General features: G+C 35.5%; 2 protein-coding genes across 3 annotated transcripts in view; both read right to left on the reverse strand.

Annotated features, from left to right (window-relative positions):
- Positions 1 to 259: 259 nt before the first annotated feature.
- On the reverse strand, positions 260 to 10,381 carry LOC132111467 (phytanoyl-CoA hydroxylase-interacting protein-like). Of its 2 annotated transcripts, none has more exons than XM_059518795.1 (5): positions 9,801 to 10,381; positions 3,756 to 3,946; positions 3,264 to 3,438; positions 2,857 to 2,974; positions 260 to 2,129 (listed from the first exon to the last, which is right to left on the reverse strand). In XM_059518795.1, the coding sequence occupies exons 1-5, from the start codon at positions 10,069 to 10,071 to the stop codon at positions 1,592 to 1,594; spliced, it is 1,293 nt and encodes a 430-aa protein (XP_059374778.1). In that variant the 5' UTR covers positions 10,072 to 10,381; the 3' UTR covers positions 260 to 1,591. The 2 variants fall into 2 exon arrangements, with proteins under 2 accessions (XP_059374778.1, XP_059374779.1); XM_059518796.1 differs by lacking the exon at positions 9,801 to 10,381 and adding an exon at positions 5,309 to 5,394.
- A 3,059-nt stretch (positions 10,382 to 13,440) lies between these two features.
- Positions 13,441 to 22,910, reverse strand: part of LOC132111468 (protein bicaudal C homolog 1-B-like) — a 30,743-nt gene continuing 21,273 nt past the window's right edge. The window contains exons 7-22 of the mRNA XM_059518797.1: positions 22,282 to 22,467; positions 20,986 to 21,246; positions 19,922 to 20,053; positions 19,645 to 19,846; positions 18,175 to 18,322; positions 17,802 to 17,857; positions 17,553 to 17,713; positions 17,178 to 17,274; positions 16,560 to 16,701; positions 15,472 to 15,577; positions 15,344 to 15,383; positions 15,070 to 15,224; positions 14,773 to 14,929; positions 14,520 to 14,680; positions 14,112 to 14,211; positions 13,441 to 13,705 (exon numbers count right to left, since the gene is read on the reverse strand). Of these exons, the coding sequence (XP_059374780.1) occupies positions 13,575 to 13,705; positions 14,112 to 14,211; positions 14,520 to 14,680; positions 14,773 to 14,929; positions 15,070 to 15,224; positions 15,344 to 15,383; positions 15,472 to 15,577; positions 16,560 to 16,701; positions 17,178 to 17,274; positions 17,553 to 17,713; positions 17,802 to 17,857; positions 18,175 to 18,322; positions 19,645 to 19,846; positions 19,922 to 20,053; positions 20,986 to 21,246; positions 22,282 to 22,467 (2,235 nt within the window). The 3' untranslated portion in view covers positions 13,441 to 13,574. The remainder of the gene's footprint in view (positions 13,706 to 14,111; positions 14,212 to 14,519; positions 14,681 to 14,772; positions 14,930 to 15,069; positions 15,225 to 15,343; positions 15,384 to 15,471; positions 15,578 to 16,559; positions 16,702 to 17,177; positions 17,275 to 17,552; positions 17,714 to 17,801; positions 17,858 to 18,174; positions 18,323 to 19,644; positions 19,847 to 19,921; positions 20,054 to 20,985; positions 21,247 to 22,281; positions 22,468 to 22,910) is intronic.

The raw sequence follows: 22,910 nt of genomic DNA on the forward strand, positions 1-22,910 counted from the left end.
CACTGAAGACTTCAGTAATGGCTGTTGAAAATTCAGCTTTGCCATCACAGGAATAAATTACATTTAATATATATATATATATATATATATATATATATATATATATATATATATATATATATATATATATATATATATATTATTATTGTAATAATGTTTCACAATATTAATGTTATTACAGTGTTACAATATTACAGTATTTAAATTGTACTTCTTTAAACACACACACACAAACTTTGAGAAAAAACCTAAGAGAAAATTTATGAGTACATAAAGTGTAGAATTTATTATAGTTATAAAAAAAAGGTAATATCCTAATATTTTATTTTAAATGATGACCACAGATTTTAAGATACTGGCAGCTAAGAGTTTTCCAAAAAATTAGAATGTCATGTCTGCTGCCATTGGTTTCTATTTTTGGAGCTTAAGGAACAAGTAACAAGTTCAGAAACAGTAAAGCACAAAATCTTAGGCATGCATCTCTGAAATTGAACTTTTTCACCACCCGAGGGTGCAAGAATGACACCATCAGGCCTCTGATAGGACAGTGCAAACTCCTCAAGAACCTGGACAGAGCTGTGTCCAGCAATAGATATGTTATACAAAAATCAGTTCTACTTACTGTTTGACATTCTATCAGAAATCATCTCACACCATTAATACTGCAACACATAAAACAAAAAAACAACAATGAAACAAGAACATCAATATACAGTAATAATGAGTTAGAAAGGTTAAAGTGGAATTGCGATCAGTAGAAAATGAAAAGACTGAGGTTAAAGTAGAAGGTTTCAAGGCTGGGGTGTCATGTAGGTGCTTCAATGATCAATTGGCGTAAAACTCTTAAAGCATTAGTTTTTTTGTCACATCCATCTGGATAATGTAATGACATGCAGTAGAAGACCTCAGAGGCGCATGTCAAGGGTGATTACGGGCACGCAGACCACAAGAGGAATGATCGGTGTAACTGAAGAAAATCCCCGTATAAAGGTTTAAAGGCTGAGGTGGCATTTAGATGCTTAAAGGATCAGACTTCATGCAGTACAAGTCCAACATAAAAGACAGGTGGAGTTCGCCACAGTGGAAACTGAACAAGACATCCTTGTCTGAGAGTCACTGTGTTATAAAATAAAATCACAAATGGTTTGGGGATAAACAGGGCTTGGGTCTGAATTTCAAGCAGAAAAAGAAGCAAGAACACATGAAAGATTCACAGTGGGATTAAGTTTTTTTTTTTTTTTTTGGAAATTTAGCTTTTACTCTTTGTCTCCATTTTGAAAATTTTCAGTTTTTTTTATATTAAAATCTTGATTTGTTATCCTTTTTAGCCTTAAATCAGTGTTTTTTTCTCTTGTTCTCTTCTATTTTTTTTCTGTTGCACTTTTTTTTAACACTTCTTAGTTCATTGAGCAAAGATATAATTTTCTAGCATTAGCTGAGGGGGGCTGGGTGGCCCCCAAAAGGGTCTGAGTGCCACATGGGCATATCTGGAGGATTCTTTTATCTTGGGGTTCATCTGTATCTGGTTCTGTAATGTAGCATTCTGAGGTTTTTATGCACAATTGGGCCTGTGTGTGAATGTTCGCCCAAGTTAGCGCCCAACGCTGATGTTGCAGGTCTTGCAGCTGGGGTCTTTCTTAGCATTGACAGTTGACAAGCTCATCAACTGGTGGCCGCTGATCTGAGAAACAGTCCCCTGGGCCAGCTGCACAGGCTCAGTATAAATCAGCTCCAGAATCACATCCTGCGCATGCTGAAACACCACCCGCCCATCCTCCCCGCTTACACGTGTGAGAAAGCGGTTGTTTGTGACATCCAGCTCTGGCAGGCGATCTCTACAGTAAAGGTCTCCACGCGAGCCTCGAGGAGCCAGGACGAGGATAACATAATGATAGGCAGTGTACATGCAGTAGAAGTCCCCGAAGTAGAGGCGAGTGTCATGGGTGAACAGAACCTCGGCGGGTATCTGGAAGCGGAAGCGGCCGTAGGGGGAATCCTGTGGCGGCTGACCTGTGTTAAACTCAGTGTTGCAGCTGAAGAAGATCCCCTCCAGTTTACCGCTGAGAGGTGAACCATGACTACCGCTGTTATCCTTTACCGAGGGCATCATTTGACTGCCAAGAACATCCCTGTGAGAGAAAAAAATACATTTCTAAAATTCCTTATTCACATGTCTTTACATCATTACTCTACTGTTAAGTCGCTTATGCTCACTAAAGCAACATTTATCTTATTTTGCAAAAACAGCATTGTGAAATATTACTACAAATTAAAACAACAGTTTTCTATTTTAATATATTTTATAATTTATTGATTTGGTGCTCAAGAAATATTTCTTATTACTATCAACGATGAAAAGAGATGTGCTGCTTTACTTTTTTGCCATGATAAGTTATTCTACTGTGATACAATTTTTCAGGATGAATACAAAATTCAAAAGAAAAGCATTTATTTGAAATAGAAATCTTATTATAAAAATATTGTTTTTCTATAAAAATATTTAACAAATATTATTTTTAACATAAACAACTATTATACATTTCTTGTAATCAGTTTAAAGTGTATATGTGGAATAAAAGTAGGACTTTTTTTTTTTTTTAATCATACTGATCCCAAACTTTTGAACATAAATGTAAGTGAAAATATAAAGGCAGTTCATAAAAAGCCTGATATTAATACCTGACTTATTAATGAGGAAATTATTCCACAAGAGAGAGTTGTTTGCTTCCTAATGCCAAACTGAAAATCAGAAGTAAAGAAAGATAATCATCATCTTCCTCAACCAGGATTACTATAGCTTTCCCTTCTCTCTCGTATCCGTAGCGTTTTTTACTTTGTTTATTTTTTTATTATTACCTGCAGTGTTGGAAGTAATCCTCATTCTGATTTCGGTAAAAGACGGAGAACTTGAGCATCCTGCCAGCAATGACTTCAGCCTTCTGCAACAGCTGTGTCAAATGCACTGAGGAATAATCTAGAAAATTGAAGAAAATATTTAATTAGTCTTGTTAACAACATAAAAAGCTGATCAATATCATAACATTTTATTATCTTTATTCTCCTATTTTAAATTATTTTGGTATTAGGTTTTTAAAAAACTTTTTTTGTGATTTCACATGTATGCGTATTTTTACATTTTAATTTCACTCTCTTTTTCTAATGCCAATTTACAGCACTTTTATTTACCTTTGTGTATCAAACAGTCTGTACAGTCTTGTCTTGCATTCTTTTTTTATATGTATGTGTGTGTTTGGGTGATTTACCTGCTGTACAAAATTCAACAATGTCACTCCATTCTGATACAGAGTAGTCTCCATCCGTCTGTTTGGATGCTATTTGCACGGCAACTGTGTATTCTGTCCGTGGACTCAGGAACCAATGGCCTCGCACTGTCATGGGCAACGGGACTGCCTTAGCAACAAGCTTTGTAGGCACATCCTAGACAGAGGATCATCAAGGAAAAGAATTTACTAATTAGTGACATTTAATCATTTTTTATTATGACTATGAACAACAGAATGAAATGTGGCTAAAACTCTCTCATAAATAGGCACAAAAAAAGCCAATTTGTATTATAAACTTTTACAAACTTTGAAACCCCAGGCAATACTCATACTAGGTATAATCTGTTGAAAAATGTCACATGAAAAAAATGTATTTGTAGTGTCATTGTGAAAACTAAAATTTTACTTGGCTATATATTTTTTTACATAAAAGACTAAATAATTTGTGTGGTGAACTGAATCATTGAGAACCTTGTGTTTGAATTTGTTGGAGTTTTTGTTCTCCTTCTTGTTAAGATCAATGAAGTAATGTGTGATCTTCTCTGTGGTATGAGGGTCCATTTCCCAGCAGATCTTAAAGGAGTCACATGTGATGTTACTGATCTTGATGTTGCGAGCAACAGGTAATTCCATTCCTACCACTCCAGGATCCTCAGCCTTACCTGAGATAAAGAAAGAAAGCATAGTGTCTAAAATCCTTTGAACTGTTTGAAATATTTATACTTATGTGTTTCTCTATAAATACTGGTACACTGACCCACATACACAATCACACAGAGCAAGAAAAGTGCTTTGTTGGCTACAGTGTGGCACTGTGCTATCTTAGTGTCCAGAAATGCACAACAGGAATGTGAGATTCCTGAATGCCACACACACTCTAAACAAAGCACAGTGAACATTGAACCGCCTCTTAAAACCATGAATGGGGTCATGATAAAGCTTTACTGTACAATAAGCACCCTCAGCTCACTGTTCACTAGACACTGAGTCCTTTTTTCTCCAAAACTAATTTCTTTATACTGCTGACATATTCCTCTGGAAAGAAATGACTCTAATATGAACTCTGTATGAGTATTACTTTATTGGAGGATACATATCTGAATATTGACAGATGCTCTTCCACTAAATGAATTATTGAACCCTGAAGTTTCACTAACATTTATGGACCAATTAAATTGATTAAAAATGTATAAAAAATGTATAGTGTTCCAAAAGAGTTCTATTTAAATTACATTCTGTTGTTCTGAACTTTATTAATCATATAATCCTGTAAACATGTATCATATTTTCCAGAAAGTAATAAGCTACTCTTTTAAACACTGATAATACCAATTTTATCCTGAGCACCAAATCAACATATTACAATGATTTCTGTATTATGTGAAAAGCCAGCTTTGCCATCACAGAAATACATTTTGAAAATGTTATATATTAAAACTGAAAACAGATATTTTAAATTATAATAATGTTTTGCAATATTCTTACTGTATTTTTTATAAATGCAGCCTTGGTGAGCATAAAAGACTTCTTTCAAAAACATTATCAAAAACATTAAAATTAAATCTTACTGACCCCAAAATTTTGAATGCTAGCGCATGTTTCATGCTTATGACCACAGAACTCTTCTGTTTTATTTACCACAGCACAATCCTGTAAAAGCCTGTTTCTGTCTTTGAATAAAAAATAAATAATGTAATATTGAGACTAAACATGAAATAAGAAAGTCAAAATTTTGAGAAATTCACATTGTGTCACAATTAAGGGAAATAGTTTCAACTACAATAAATATAGTTCAAAACAAGAAATGAAGTCAGCATAGAGAGACATAACGTAATTTGGAAATACAAAGTCACATTGTGTTGTAAAAAAGCCATATCTGTGACGAATTATAGAAAATAAAGTGACAATTTCAAAAAATAAAGTTGCACTTATGAGATATAAAGTAAAAAATGAAAGAGACAAATGCACAAGGAGACAAGTGCACAAATAAACAGTGAAATGTCTTATAGAAAAATAGTACTCACAATGTTCGGCTGAGTTATAGATATGTTCCTGTACTACACTAGTCCTCCTACAACACTGGCTCTAACAGAAGAAGCTCTCCAAACCCGCCTCTGCCAACAGCCTCCCTCACACAAACAACAGATGTCTGTTTATCAACCTTTGCTTTTCTCTGACGTCTTCTCACTGCAGAATCTGCTTTCCTTCACACTTTAAGAAACTGGTTTGATGCTGCATACGTTTAGCATACACAAACAATTTTATCTCCAGCAAATGTTAATGTAATCTTATTGAAGTTTTGGTCAAACGGTCATTAAAAAAACTCACTACAAAATCATAAAGCAAGTGTGTATAAATGAGATTACTTTATTTGCACCAAAAACAAGTACAAGACCAGCAGTATGCATCTCTCTAGAAAAGTGCCAGCTTCAAAACACACCCACAGGTCCTTCGACATGCTTTAACAAAGACAGATGTTTCCATGGAAGCAAACCAAGGCCATTAATCAATGTAGCATAATTTGAAGAGGAAGATGGGCAAAACCTTCACATACACAGTGATCAGAGCTGCAGGAAGATAAATTAATTTTCATTGTCTCCATTTCTCAGAAAAGCTGACACCTTTTATACCTCATGCACTACCATTGAAAAAAATTTTTTTTAAAGAGCTTAATACTGTTTCATTTGTCTTCAGAAGTGACAGTATATACTTTTTATTTATTAAAGTACCCTGGAAATAATGTATAATGATTTCCACAAAAATATTAATCAGCACAACTGTGATAATAAGAAACCTTTCTTGAACACCACACCAGCAAATTAGAATGATTTCTGAAGGAATAAAATACATTTTAGAAATATAATACTTATTTTATATTGCAATAATAATGTTTTACTGAATTTCGATCAAATAAATGCAGGCACATCAATCAACCACAAACTTTTGAACTGAAGTGTATATATAGAAAACAATGTGAGACTCAAAACAGGAGAGCACAGACAGAGAAATACCTGCTGAATCATGGGAGAGTATCAGACGAGGAAGGAAAAGTGTGGAGCATCTGGTTCTATATCGACTCTAATATTATCTCTAAAAGCCTCCTGGGGGACCACAGTCTATTTAAAGCAACACACACACACACACACACACACAGAAGAACCTACACTACTGAAACATCAGACATTTCAAATAAATCTATCACCGAAGCCCATTTTAAATATCTCCTTCATTAACACCTAAACAACCACGAATATCCATCAACAGAGAAGCTTGTGTGAGCTGCCTTCTCATAAAACTGCATTGTTGCATAACAAAGCAAAACAGAAATGTCCAGACTGTACAGACAGCACATCTAACATACGAAATAGCACACACTCACAAATCCAAAACTGCAGCGAGGTCTTAATGTGAGCAAACAGCACTGCATTTGACTACAAAATAGTATTGGTCTCTGTGCAAGCAAACAATGCTTTTCTCCTGTACGAGCTTCAACAGTAGCGAGATTGCCGGTTAAATCTGTAAATGTCTCTGTGTTGTTGCAGAATGCTAGTTTAGTAGGGTTTAGAGTTTGTTTAATGAGCTCTGGACCCACTCCAAACTGCACACAGAATTGCATATTATTTAACACATTTTCCATTTGCATAACAACAAGCTGTGCACAGCAGTAAATTCATATTTTAACAGTTTAGTCTGGCATAGTTAGTCAGGCTTTACATGTTTTATGATATCTACTGCAAGTGACAGAACCTGCCGCCAAACAAGCACAAAAAAGCTTGGTTAATGGTTATATACTGATTATTAAAAATATTTATCTACACTAAATAACTTTACGTTTTGTTTATAAGGTTATTAATGTTAATCCAAAGCAAACGATTCAAACAATTCCCACAAAAGCCTGCTAGTCAATGATTATGGCAGTTGAATGAAATGTTATATATGTTATATAAATGTTATATATATATATACTGTATATATAAACACACACATTTCTACATGATTCTCTTAGGATCCTAGCTCCAAATATGTGTGGGAAATTTTGATCTGAGCATAATCTGTTTCTCTCCGCCTACAATAAAGACACATTTACTTTGCAATTAACTTTTGCCAAGATGAGCTGCAGAGCTCACAATGAGTGCTGTGCACATAATATAATGGTACAGCAGGCTGCTGTTTTCTAGTTTATGAGCCCACAGCTTCTCTAGGGGAGGGAAAATGAACTTAAGTCAAGCCTCAAGCAACATATAATAATTACAGAACTTAATCATACAGAATGAAATATTTGCATTTAATTATGGATGATTTTCCAACCAGTCTACCAGTTAATTAAGCATGTGCTGTCTGTAATTCAGTAATTCAAAATGAATGTCTTTCCCTAGCTGGGAATTTGATGTTTCTTTTCTTTTTCAACAGCGGTGAATTGTATAGAGGTTTTGTTTGTTAATTCTCTTATATTTCACTAATCACATACATCAAAGCCTAGTCTTCATATTGCATCTCTCTTCATACTCGTATCCCTTGCTCAAGGGCACAATGGTGGAAGAAACAGTTTACAGTTCACTGGTTGCCTCTTACTATAATCAAATCTACAGCAGCTTCACTACAAATCCAGGTCCTTATTGGATAGGCTCACTTCAACATCTTAAACCGTTTATGTTATTTGTGCAATGTTTCTCTAAATGTATTTGTTCATGTGTTTCCAGCTGCAGTCAGGAATTCCCAAGGTTGCTCAACATCCTGCATGGAACAGATTCAGGTTTCTAGCTAATCTGATTTAGATATTTACACCAGCACTCAGCTGATGGATTAGAATTAGTCAATCCCAGCAGTTTCAATCATAATATGAATGCACACATTAACTAAAATCTTCTTTAAGAGCACAGTTTTTCAATAAAAATATCCAAAACATCATCTTATAAAGATCTTAAATTAGGGTGTTTAAAGTCAGATACAGCTGTCTGGTTAGGACATCTGAACAGATCTTCATGTCTGAGAAACACTCATGCCAAATAATTAGAGAGTTCAATTAGTACCTCAAAAACAAACTCAGTTTGTTACAATTAAACGAAATGAAATGAGCGCTAAAATGTAAACGTGGTAACTCAAAGAGATAAGAAGCACTGTGCTGCCAGTACAGCAATCTATTCAGGCTAATTAATGCTTATTCAAATACATTCATGTAGGGAAGATAAAAGTGGTGAGTCATTGTGGAACACTGCATTCTTCTGAAGCCTGCCAAATTGCGTATGCAGTTTGTTGCTTCAGTCATTCTTAAAGAGGATGACACATTTTGACATTTTTCAAACACATGCTCACTATTGAAGCACTGATGGTTGTAGTGCTTATTAAAAAGACAAAGGTGATTCCTTCAGTTAAATGGATTTGCATTTATAGGCTTGCAATTCCACTCAAACAAAATGAGATGTAAACAAGTGATGAAAGTGAAAGGCAATTACTGTATCCTCATGTAAGACTCTACATCAATCCTGTATGCCTTTAAAAGCCACAGCAGGTTCCTCCCAATATGAGTCCTGCTCAGTATGTGTGCGCAAGCACCTGACTTCACTTTCTGCTGTGAATATGTAGCTGTTAAAAATGTCTGATGCTCCTTGTAAACAGCTAAGTAAGTTTAGTGATTCAAGAAATGTGTTTATGCATTATTTAACACATTGTAAATATACATTTATATAAACAAAACATTGTGTATATTTAAAAAATATAAGTATCTTATATTAAGATCTTGTATTAATATTTTTACAATGATGTATGTATTACATAATATATGTACTGTATATACATTGTCAAAAAAGTAAAACTATAAAGTCATTTTTATTGATTCAAGTAAATGTTTTTGCATTATGTATATGAATTATGCATATGAATGTAATGTATATTTATATATCCGAAACAATATATAGGAAAATAAATAAATTGCAAACTAAAAGTATGTTATGATGTTATGTTTAGGATATATTAATATATTTGACAATTATTTTTATATATTGCATGATATAAGTATATAAAATATACAAATAATACAAAAATGAACATTAACACATATATAGCTCTCACTGCCAAAAAGCCTCACCCCCAACACATCAGCATCAAGTGCTTTAGGGCACCTGAGATTTTGATATTTATCATATTTTCTACAATACCAGTTTCTTGGTTTCAGCTTGACCGACCGCATGATGATTAAATGAGATTGCAAGAGAAAACACAGCTGACTACATGAGGGTAGTGTCCATGGTGCTGAAACCAAAGCCTCACACAGACAGTGAGATCAGATACCACAGCCAGCACACACAAAGGCAGCCTGCAATGTCTCACTATTCCGCTTTTCATGGATGTGACAGGCGATTCTTTTCCTACAGCAATGTATAACCCCGTGTTACTACAGTCTCTAAGCACTCAATACATTTAAAAATAAACGAGGTCCCTTAAAAAGGTTTGTTAATAGTGGAAAACAGGCGTAGATAATAGTGTCAAGTTTACAGTCTCTCACTGTGTGTTTCTTACCGTCTCTCTCGCACAGCTGGAGCGACTCCAGGCTCACGTTCTTGGTCATGCCCTCACGCGGTCTTACCGGGCTCGCGACCCCGTGTGCCTCCATGTCTGCAGAGGCGTGTGGATGTCTTTGGAAATAATTCTTAAGCTTCGGCTTGGAAAACCAAGTAGGCTGTGTATGGTGCTCTGTCGCCTTGATTCCTCTCTTTCTTTTCCTTGTCGTTTTGGTGGAAACTGCGTCTTCACCACCACCACACTGTTGGACATGGATGGGCAGAAGCATATACACTATAAGGAAGATTAATTTAGTCTAGTGGCTCAATAAAATGAATGTAGTTCTCCTCATCTTGAGAAAATAGAAAGGTATCTTAAGTTCCCTCGTTCTCGAACGCCACAAGTGTTTTCGCTGTGGTGAAACGGATTAACGCAAAATGAACAGAAGAACGGCGCGTTCAATGATGGTTTAGGTGAAGAAGAGATTACGCTCTACACTATCGCTGATTCTCAATTTCAGCACACTTCGATCCTTTACCTCTGCTCTTTATTCCACCACCCATTTCACTGACGTCACTTTAAGCGGTCTAACTCATGTCCTTATTTGGTACCGAATCGGCCCCTGCGTGAACAGGGTGGGGATATTGATTCATCCCAGTGATTCGAATCTTTTGAATTCGTTCAGTCAGACAGTGAACCCTTACATCAGATCACGAGTAAATGATTCAATAAAAAAAATTGCATTCATGACCGACACAACTTCAATTATATTGTATTAAAATGCATTTCTACATTGTGTATGGTCATTAAACAAGGGGGTGGTGTTATGAGTGACATCAATTCACGACAAAGTCTTAAAATGAGTGTCAACACTGTGTATTATCAGTCATTTTTACATATTCATAAGCGAAAAATAGTCACTGCATTTAAGTGCACAAGAATAAGTCGTTCACTTTCCTTAAGGTGGCTTCACAATTTTGCTAAAACGGTAGGCTACAAACTGATGGATTATTTAGAGCACTTTTTTCCCCACAAGGCTTTTATCAAATTAGCATTTCTTATTGATGTACATTACAACAATATAGGCAGAAATAGATTCTAACTAAAATCTACACCAACACAATACATACAAAAGCTTTTCCCCTTCGTGCATCTGATCTTCAGTCTGCAGTTTCTTTAGCTAAGGGTGGTTTATGTCTCACAGAATTAAATTAGCTTGTTCTAAAATAGTTAAGGTTCAAAGATTAGTTGCTTGTTAAATTACACACATTTATTTTGCGTTGCACTTTTTCACATCATGCTGACAGCTTCACCCTTTGGCCTCCCTCTCTCTCTCTCTCTCTCACACACACACACACACACACACACACACACACACACACACACACACACACAGTTCCTCGTTTAGAGGTAGATGTACATTGATATGCAAAACACACCACAAAATCCCACACGATCACCCATGTCTTTGCTTTTACTTGAATTTAAAGAGAAGTGCCTGAGATGTGGGAAGCAGAGTGATATTTCAGTTTTTCTGTGAAACTGTAAATTGCTACTATCATCAACCTTAAATGTGCTCTTACAGTCTCAACTTGACCAGTTAGCCTCATTTCATTTGCATTCATCAGACAACAGCCATACATTTATACCTTTTGCACTCCCTCTCTTTGATTTGATTGTGTACCTAAATAAATTGTAGTTTATGTTGAATGTCTATGGATTTATAGTAACATATAAAGATCATTTGATATGGCTTGCAAACATTTTATTTTCTAGAACAAAACCACAAATCAGTGGGAAACATTTAAAATATTTTTTTTCTTACACTTTAGCTTGAAATCCCTTTTTGTTACTTTCATAGAGGAATACTCTGGCAACACTCACAATCACAGGCAGCAAATGGCTTCTGTCCATTTTAAGAGACACTGATTTGGATTTACAGAACATTCTAACAAGGTAAAAACATGAACATTGTTCCCTTTGTCAAAGACTTAAATGTGATACAAATGCCAGTGTGACATCCAAAACAAAAACATTTCTCCCATAATGCTCCACTCCAAGACAATTGTAGCACAATTAGAACGGAAGAACAGTTGTTCCCTCAAAAAAAAAAAAAAAAAAGACTGTTAAACCAGTGACGTTATTTCAGTTGAAAAGTTGGAATAACTGAATGAACACACATGATTTGTTAGATGCAAAGACGCAACATATTCACTGGTTCCACTATGGTGAGGAATTTTACCTCTATACTTTATATCTATATAAAGTCTGTATTTTGCTCGTGAATGTTATGGTATTTTCACCTTGGACCTACAATCAAGCAATTAATATCACTGAGCAATAATACAAGAGTACCACAAACATTCTGTGCAATGTTTCAAAATTGTAAAAAAAAAAAAAAAAAAAAAACACAAGCATAAAAAGAGATTAGCAAGGCTTCTTATGGTGAAGCATTTAACAACAGAAGTTTCAAAAAGCTCTTTTCTCTTATGCATTATACATTCCTCTTTGTAGGCTGTACCGTGAATATAATACAAACCTAACATAAATGAAAAGTCCAAGTAACACTGATTTACTGTGAATGCTTCTATTAATATACACAATCTGGTTGGAAAGGAACAACTACACACATATATATATATATATATAAACTTAATAGAATGATAAACAAAAAAAGGTAATTTCTGATCAAAAGCAAGTATCTGAAAAATCATAAATTTACCAACAGTAGCCTTTGAGTTTAATTTATGGCTTTGAGCTATGAGTAATGGATTAGTACAAACATGCACATAATTATGCACACAAACCTGAAAGAAAACACCTGCCAGATACATGTTTGCACATACAAAGAGGAAACATTCCGTTACACATACCAACATTAAACTTCAACAAACACCCCACTTAGACTTGAAAAGTACCTAAGGCAGCTTAAATTTGATGTCTGTGCTACAAGTAATAAGGTAAATAACTTAAAGATTTTCCTAAACAAATGACTGGAATTTTATGGATAATATTTCCAAACATACAGTATTCCTTCAAAAAAGACTTCATTTACACCATAAGAATGGCTGACATCTGTCTGAGATTACTATTACACGTTCTGACAAATCAGACCACAGATTAAACAATAAAAACGAATTATGTCAAAACAACCAAAACAAAAAAAATAAACATAATGCCTTTTAAAAAGATTAACATAAAAAATATGAAAACATAATGAAACTATAAAATTAAATAGAATATATTTAAAATACAATAAGACCACAATAACCAATGCGTAATTAAACTGAATATGAATATAACAGTCCGGTAAACAACATAAGCATCAGCTGGTTGTGATTACCAAGCAGATGATCTTTGAGTGTTATCTGGAAATTCCTACTAAATAAGTGGCTTTGCTACTGGACAGCCCAATGTTACAAAAGAAAGACACTGCATACAACCTACCGGCAAAAACAGCAGAGTTTAGAGATTAAAGTGCTAGACACCAATACTGAAGCATTCTTGCTGACAGTACGGTTAGTTTTTAACTCTGTGCTTTGCCTGTTCATCCAGAGTAAACACACAACAACATTAACAGCACATTCTCTTAACAAAAGTTTCTAAATTCCTTTCCATATATTTTAGGCAAAAAAAAAATAAAAAATAAAACAAAAAGCAACCTTCATAACATCTCACCACATTTTTTTTTTTTTTTTAGATCTGAGACAATCTGTATTGCTTTATGGCTTTCTGTATCAATAAGAGTCCTATATGAAGTGGTTTGGGGTTCATATTCCCACAGGTAAGAGATCACCAGCGACCACTGACACTCGCCATGTCTGGGTGGAACTGGCGCAACAGACGACCGCTGGCCCCGCCTTCTAGGAAGGAGGAGCGAATGTTGGGTGTATCAAAGAGCTTCCTCCTGCTCTTATTCAACTCTGAGGAGACATTCAAATATCATCAGTTATCTGTCAAGTAAACACATGAGCTGCCTCTCTGCCTACATACAGGCAGCTGTATTTTAAGACAGAATCTTAACTCAAATGGAACTTCATAAGTTACTTATTTGAAACACTCTACATAGGCAGATATTCTATTAACAGTCACCAGCACACATCACATACGAGTAAATGATAACAGCATTTTTTGGTGCTGTCTAGATAGGCTGGCTCACTAAGTTTGTACTAAAGATACTAAATAGTATTCCAATGTTAAGAATTTATGAAAGGTCATCATGGAAGAAACAAAGCAGTGATTTCACATCATATTCTATCCACATCCTTTATTTTAGTTTATCTCTTTTTCTGTTGAACTGTAGCTTAGATTTAAACAAAGTTTACTGACCCGAGATCGCCAGTGACATTTTCCTGCGAGCACCAAATGTTGCGATTCCCAATTCCTTCAGGTCTGGATCCGTTAGTGTGACAAATGTTTGCAGATCTATCTATTAGACAACAACGTACAGACATACACATACTGTAAAACCACCAATCCACATTTATTACAGTGCTTGCAAGGTGAAATAGCAAAACATCTAACTTTATTTCCTAATGCAAGTAGAAAAATCAACTAAAAAAATCATCAAGGCATATTTTCCACACTGTTTTTTTACTAAATGAACACAAGAAGGAATAAAATAAAATAAACACTTCATTGACATTTTTTGAGTGACGATGCACACAATAATCTGCTTTTATCATTGCAAACACATGCAGATCTAAATTCATTATTTAAATGTTGTTCATGAATTACCTCCTGCTGCTGGAAGATGTCTGTGTATTTGCCGAGACCGAGTTTGCTGAACAGCTCAGGGAGATCTGTTCCTTTAAGAGATGAACTGAGAGAGCAGCCATTGCTGCCAGACATAGAGATACTGTCCATATAATTACTGCTGCTGAGATACTGCTCACCTACTGACCCAAACACACAGATAAAGTGAAAGATAGAACTAGTGAGTAGGCAGTTCATTTGTTGCATCTTGTTTAGAAGGAGTACAAACTCTTACGAGATTTGTTCTTGATTCTCTTTGAGCTGCTGACAGCAGGGGAATATTCTGATTTTCCTGTCAGTCCGTTCCCATTCAAATCCCCCCAATTATCAGATTTGGTGTCGTTACCCAAGCCCTCCTGACTCCCAGAGTGTGAGAGAGATAGATGAGAGTCCTGAAACCGTACAAACAAAAAGCAACATTGAAACCCTGCTTTTTCAAATAATTTTTGAAGACATCATTATCAAAATCCTTAGATGAAACTTCAATCAAACAAAATTTAGGCTGCATGTGACTGCACTAGTGAGTTTGTACCTCATAAGTTGTGCTTATGTTGGGTTTATACGGTACATGGTGTGCCCTGCGCAGCTCTTTCATGCTCTCTGCTGGCATTGATTTAGAAAAGCCCAATCCGCTCCAGGTATCTGTCGGGGTCCGAATCTCTGTCACAACCGGCTTCTTTAGCATGGCTATACAAAAACAGCACAAGTGTTTAACCACAGCCTAACTACTGATCTCACATTCAGATGTTATTTCATGTATATTTTTCCTTTCAGATGTTATATTAAGAGATCAAGTCTTTGCTCACCTTTAGTGGCCAGTAGCTTCTTTTTTTCATAGTCAAAAGCCTGAAAATCATCAGTACACAAGTGTGACTATGTTTTAATTTGTGTACACTTGCATGTGAAAACAGTGTGTGTTTATGTGTATATAAACCTGCATATGTGGTGCAAGTCGTCTTTCTGCAGCTCTCTCACTTCCTGGTGCTCTTTTGTCCGCCACAGGATTCTCACAATCAGAATCAGACAACACACACTCAACACTGCAGACACACATACACACACACAAACACAATTTTGAATACTGCCTTTCATGCAGTGTGTAATGTAGCTTTATGTGAATGTAAACATTCTACAAAAGAAAAAATAGACTCTGAACAGCCTAAACGAGTCATCAGTAATTCGAAACCCACTTCCATGATGGCTACACCGGCCTTTTTTTTTACAATGTTCGTAAACTTGACCTCACCCTCAAACACTGTATCTTGTACATGTGGTTAACATCATGTCAAGAAGATGCTGTGTCCTATGCTGTGAAAGTAAATTTGTGTTATTTTCACTTCTGAAAGATGAGGCTACAAAGAATCAGTGGTTTTAATTATGTTTTTCCACTGTACCACAGCAGTACAGCCCCAATCTTTTTTGTGTTCCCGTCATGACTGCTTCTGTAATCTCGGTGAGTTCAACACAGGATTCACAAAACGCTTAGACTTGAAAGATGTCTCAGTACACAGTTTATTTGGACCAGCTGGCTCCATTGAATCACAACCTGTATGTATGATAAATAATAGATGTTTATATATGTTTATTATTATTATTATCATTATTATTTTGTATATATTTATATTTTTGAGTGTTCAAAATACGAAACTATGGCAATGGGCATATGGTTTCCGGCATGTGCTGTTCTCTGCAGACCAATCACAAAAGACTGGGTCATCTGACCAATCAGAGCAGAGTAGGCTCATAGAAAGGAGGGGTTTAGATGGACTGAATCGTAGAACTGCTTCAAATTAATTGTTTGAGAATCATTGGAAAATGAGGTAATATTAAATGCATATTTTGAGAAAACAAAAGTGGTTTTGACCTTGCATGCATGCAAATCTTTTGTTGGAGACTCCCATAACAAAATAAGAAACCTTAAAAACTGCAGAATTGGGGCACTGTACAGCTGCAGTATAACCTTAAATAAATAAACAACTGAATTGTTATGAAGAGATAAGGTCATTTTATGATTAAACATACTGAAGAATTGAGTTCTTGGCTCTCTGCAGAAGTTCCACTGTTTGTCGTTTCCCTGACGAGGCCAGCATCTGCTTCAGTTCACTCCCATTGGCTGAGTGAGACGGGCTTCTGGGCATGCCCACTTCAACAAACGTATCTGAGCCTGATACACAGATAAACAGTGGAATAACTATATAATGCATCAATATGGTGCAGAGAGAATTAGAGTTGCAAAAAAATGTGAGATAGACAGACAGATATTCTGCATTTACAAATGCGCAGTGTAAAGTCGTGAAAACACGTTGCCTCTGAACTCATGTTCTGTGGAGTGACAAATCATGCTTGACTATTTGGCAGTATGATAGGAGAGTCTGGACTGTGCATAACTGTGCCCTAGTTACCTCACAAATGCTCTAATGGATGAATTGGCAAAGATTTCCACAGAAACACTCCAAAATCTTGTGGAAAGCCTTCCCAGAAAAATGGAAGCTGTTATAGCTTCAAATGGGGGACCTACTCCATTATTAATATCTACAGTATGTATTTAGAATGTGATGTCATTAAAATCCCTTTTGGTGTAATGGTCAGGTGTCCCAATACTTTTGTCCATATAGTGTATAAAAAAATTGTGTTTTATACCTTCATCTGTAGATTTATTGGAAATTGATTCTGATTGGGCATGTCCAATGACTTCCTGGGTTGTGTCACAGTGGGAGGAGATTCGACTGTAATGACTCTGGACATGCAACATCAAGCAGAAACACAAACAGGAAACATAATGAGATTAAAACAGTTTGAACAGATGCACTCATATTGGCATTGTCTTATCCACAAAGGACACATATCATGCTGCCTTGATTTTGGAAAAAGCAGCATATTAGATCAGATTAGATTCGTCCTTATTGTCAATATGCAGAGTACAAGAACAGAGTTAATGAAATGCAGTTTTTAATCCACAATGCCTAAAAATGTTGCCTAAACATACAGTTTAGTAAATCTGATGAAGTTTCTCACATGTCCTTTGAGATGTTCTGCACTGGCTGGTTTGTGTATTGGTGCGAGTCCAGGTGGAGGGGATGGTGTGTGAGCGTGTGCTTGACTCTTGACCCCTGAGAGCAGAAGACCACTGAGAGTCGACTGAGATACTGACTGCAACACCAGCTCTGTGGAAAACCCTGAGCCAACGAAAAAGAGAGAGAGGGTTATGTAAAACACACACACACACACACACACAGACACATTCACATGCTCCTGGTCACACACCCTCACTTTGGGCCAGTGCACTCAGTTCATCAGCTAACACAACAGGTGAGTGTGTGCTCTTTTCAACCACACAGACACACACACACACACACATATATGCTCTTGTTTTTGTGACATATCAGGACACAACTTTGTATAATGACATGAGTATGACACAGGTATGTGGGTGACTTATGAGGACATAACCCATGTCCCCATTTTTCAAAACGCTTATAAATCATACAGAATGAGTTTTTTTGAGAAAGTAAAAATTCACAAAATTTCCTGTGAGGGTTAGGGTTAGGTGTAGGGTTGTTGTAGGGCCATAGAATATACAGTTTGTACAGTATAAAAACCATTACGCCTATGGGATGTCCCCACTTTTCACAAAAACAAACGTGTGTGTGTCTGTGAAGGTGAATGAATCTGCTGTGTGTTGTACAATGCTCCGTTCTGAATCTTTAACACAGAGCCGTGCCCATTGAGAACGCAGTTTGGGGAACCATTAGGAATGGAGCTGACAGATGACCTTAGAAGACCAGCTGATGAAAGAGAGAGAAAAGAAAAAGTGCAAAGTAAATACCAAAAGTATTAGCAATCAAATTTTTAGTGCACAAAGTCTATACTCTACAACATTTTTTTTTTTATTTAGTTCCATTGTAACTTTCAAATGAGAGACATTTCAACAACAAAGAATATTAGCATACTACTTGATCCAGAGATATTTCGTATCATTCATACACTTTGTTAAATTTTTTTAATTCAATTTAATTATTTATTTATTAATTAATTTGTTTTTACACTGAACAAAATTATAAAGGGCAACACTTTTGCCCCCATTTTTCTTGAGCTGAACTCAAAGATCTAAGACTTTTTCTATGTACACAAAAGGTCTATTTCTCTCAAATATTGTTCACAAATCTGTCTAAATCTGTGTTAGTGAGCACTTCTCCTTTGCCGAGATAATCCATCCACCTCACAGGTGTGGCATATCAAGATGCTGATAAATAAAAGGCCATTCTAAAATGTGCAGTGTTACTGTATTGTAATTTAGTTTTAGTTAATTAAATTTATTTAGGATTTAAGTTTTAGTTTAATTTAGTTATTTTAACCCTAACCAATCAAAATTTTTAAATTGTAAGTTTTCAAAAAGTTTCATTTTAGTTAACATTTATTTCCAGTAACCAAAATTTTTTTTATGTTTCGGTTTCAATTAACAATGATAACGCTGGTTGGAATTGAATTTTTTTTATAATGGCTTCGCCATTGTCTTATTCATAAAGGCAGTGATGCCTTGATTTGACTAAAAAAAATTACTACAAAGAAACATAATTAAACCTTAAATACCTAAAAAACCTTGCTAGGTTTTTATTGATATTATGACATGGAACTTTAATGTAACTGTATTGCAAATATCCATAATGAGAACAACAAGGCTTGAGTCTTAATAACAACAGAAGTGACTGTTTTAAGTCACATTAATAGTGTGTGTGTGTGTGTGTGTGTGTGTGTGTGTGTGTGTGTGTGTGTGTGTGTGTGTGTGTGTGTGTGTGTGTGTGTGTGTGTGTGTGTGTGTGTGTGTGTGTGTGTGTGTGTGTGTGTGTGTGTGTGTGAATGTGGAACACAGGCAAACACAACTGTAGCTTATTTTGGATCTGCTTGGCAGCATGAGTTGTAATCTACGAACACAGACAGTAGTAATTATAGCGACTGCAGAGCTACAGCAGGACTGTGTATGCTGTATTAATATAAACAGGCCTTGCTTTGAATACACAGTCAATGAATTACTTTTACATCATAAATGTACCTTACACAAGACATAAAATATATATAAAAAAAATATCTAAATATACAACTACATTACCCAGAGTGCTTAGCCTCAGTCCAGATGAAGCGAGGGTGTCCAGTCCAATGGAGCCAGGCAGGGGAGGGGAGGCAGAAGCATGTCCGTTAACAGCCACATGGCTGATAGGAGGAGGCACACAGCTGGACTCCAGCCCCAACAGTATCCTGCGTACCTCATACATACTCCCAGCATTCTTTTCCACACTCTTTACTATCACAGACTGAGAAAGAGACATATAGTCAGTGACAGAGGCTAAATGTACCACGTGTACACAAGAGAGCTGGCTATTTACTACCTTTCTGGGTTGTTTCGGTTTAGGTTTAATACTAATGAAGACGTCCAGCTGCTCCATAAGGGTCATGACGACCTGAGACGCCACCTCCATCTCCTCCTTAATGTCAAACAGCAACACCAACGGCAGACAGCCCTAAAATATACAGACACACTTATACAATTAATCCCAAAAAACACACCTTTGTATCTTATAAACCCAAAATCAGCATAATTATACCAAGTTTCCTTAAAGAAATGTATTATTATTTATAATTATTGTGTTTTAATATAAACTATAATTATTATATTTAATATACTACAATTATTATAATATACTATATTTATTCATGACTATTATAATTATTTTTATATGATAATATATTTATATTATTTATAATATTTATAGGTATTTTTGCTGTTGACAGAGCTTAATTTTTTAAATCAGAATGTTCCTTTAAATCATTTTTATAAATCGAAATAAAGCTGCATTAAAATAAAATGTAAATACTACATTAAAAAACTTGTTGTTTTGCCAATTAAATGAAATAACATTAAGCTGAGCTACTGAAATAAAGTATTTAAAATTAAATAAAAATCTTAAATTACTTATAACAAACTAAAATGAAAATGTTGAATATAACGTTCTATAATAGCATAGAAATAATACTAAATTAAAAATGCTGATTAGTCTGCTACTCCTACAATTCACAGACCAATTGATTTAGAAAATATGTCGTTTTGCACATGCCTATTATGAGACCTCTAACATTAGATAATAGTTTGAAATGGCAGTGCGGCTAAAGCTGCATTTCCAGTTTTGAAAAAAACAAGAGCAGAGGAGAAGAATAAGTCTGGCATGAGCCTTGAAATCCCTCTGGTTGGGCACGTTTCTAAAGCCTCAAGGTCTTCAGCCAGCCAAACATGAGTATCATCATCTGTCAGTATTTACAGGCACTTTCATCCAAACATCTCTCTCAATTTCATCTCTTTCAACATATTCACCGATGAGCCACAAACATGGAGAGAGACAGTAAATTAAAGATCATAAGACTGAATAGAAAAAAGACAGACAAACTGTTACCATACCATTAGCTGTTGTCTAGCCGCACATACGGCATCAATGCTGCCCTGTATGTAGACTGAAGAGCGGCTAGTGAGTGTGCTGTGAGTGTTGAGCTCGGGGAAGTGTATGTGGGCTCCAGTGCTCTGGGAGATGTTCTTGACGTTGGCTCCGTTGCGCCCCAGAAGGAAATTGTGGTGCTGGGGTGCGATGTCCAGTTGTGTACTGACCAGCACTGAGCTGGCCAAAGACCCAGCGAGGTGCTCCAATAACAAAGCTGTACCGCACTGAAATACACACAAATATGTTAGCACACACTTGATATAGATCTGCAGTTGCAAAAACACACACAGGGATGCCAGCATGTGAGCTTACACATACACACACTAATAAAACTGTCACCCATCTCCTGTAATGTCTAGCATTTCTTGGTAGAGGCTGCTTTTTCTGGTTTCATTTCTGGCGGCTCTACTTGAAAATTAAATCTCTCCATTTCATGAAGTGACCTAGTTTCTGTACTTCTGCTGCTCAAGAGCTTCACTCATTTCATATCTGCTAATAAATGCAACTGCTGTAGGAGGTTTTGATTTTTTTTGGGGTACAAAAATACACACTTTTTGGAGATGACTTAATAAAAAAACAAAAAAAGTTTTTACATTTTATTTTTGACATTTTATGAAAATCATCACATTAACATCTCATGGAAATTTTTTATCAAGCATTTATATTTATTTTTTTTCACCTGAAATGATTTTTTACACTACCATTCAAAAGTTTCAGGGTTAGTGAGATGTTTTTTTTTTTTTTATAGTTTTGATCAATTTTATACATTTTTGCTGACAAAAAAAAACAAAGAGTTTTAAATTGTCATTAAAATATTGTTCTTTTGAACTTTTTATTCATCAAAAATATATCTAGCCACGAAAACAATAACTGTTTTCAACACTGATAATAATAAGAAATGTTTCTCGAGCACCAAATCAGCATATAAGAATGATTTCTGAAGGATCATGTGACACTGAAGACTAAAGTAATGACTGCTGAAAAATTACATTTGAACTTAATTATAGAAAACAGCTGTTGTTGTAACTGTATTTACTGTTGTTACTGTATTGATTAATTAAAGACTGATCTAATGTTATCATCAGTTTTTATTATGTAATCATACATAGTTCACTACTTAAATAATACAAGCATAATATTGTATAATATATCACTAATAAAATTATAATAAAATAGATTAAGTAAAATGCTAAAATAATGCTAATAAAAACAGTCTACAACAAAACATTCATTTCTAAGTCTATCACTTCATCCCTCACCTTAACGCCACTGGCATTGTTCTGGTTGCCACGGACGATGGCAGTGTTGCCATAGAGACGAGAGGGTGGTTTGAAGGAGATGGAGACGTTGTAAGTGTGGGAAATATGCTGAACTACAGGAGAGCAACAGTCCACATGCTGCACCAAACCACTGCATTCAAACATCAGCATCAACGGCAACAGCTCCTACAGAGAGGATGGGGAAGAATGATGCTTTTGAGGAAATAACAACACAAGGGTTAAAGATGATGACATTTCTACCACTAGGGTGCACATAAAGCTCCTGGTTGAGGCTAGATGGCATACAGCGAAAACTACTTAGCATGCATACATCAATAGAGCGTAATTCTTCTCACACTGTACAACAATTTCTATTTTTGCATTATTGTAAGGGGTAGGTTTAGGGTCACAACCCTAAACAATGGTTGACTTTTCAAACAGGTTCGCTAGGGGGCGCTAAAGAAGCCTCGAGAAAATAGACAGAAAAAAATGCTTTTAAGGCTGTCAGTGTTATTAATTATATAGCCTTATACATTGATATAGGTTTGTAAAAATATGACAGTATTTTGTAAGTGTAACTTATCAATTTATCATTTTTAAGGAAAAATTCTCTGTAAAAATATAATCCA

This window comes from Carassius carassius, chromosome 31, assembly GCF_963082965.1.
Source record: "Carassius carassius chromosome 31, fCarCar2.1, whole genome shotgun sequence".
Taxonomy (NCBI): domain Eukaryota; kingdom Metazoa; phylum Chordata; class Actinopteri; order Cypriniformes; family Cyprinidae; genus Carassius; species Carassius carassius.

Coding starts and splice junctions, on each gene's coding strand:
- LOC132111467 (XM_059518795.1), bottom strand. CDS start 10,071: ATGCTTCTGCCCATCCATGTCCAACAGTGTGGTGGTGGTGAAGACGCA. Junction 3,439..3,755: donor CCAACAAATTCAAACACAAG/GTTCTCAATGAT, acceptor TCCTCTGTCTAG/GATGTGCCTACAAAGCTTGT. Junction 2,130..2,856: donor GATTACTTCCAACACTGCAG/GTAATAATAAAA, acceptor TTTCTCTCACAG/GGATGTTCTTGGCAGTCAAA.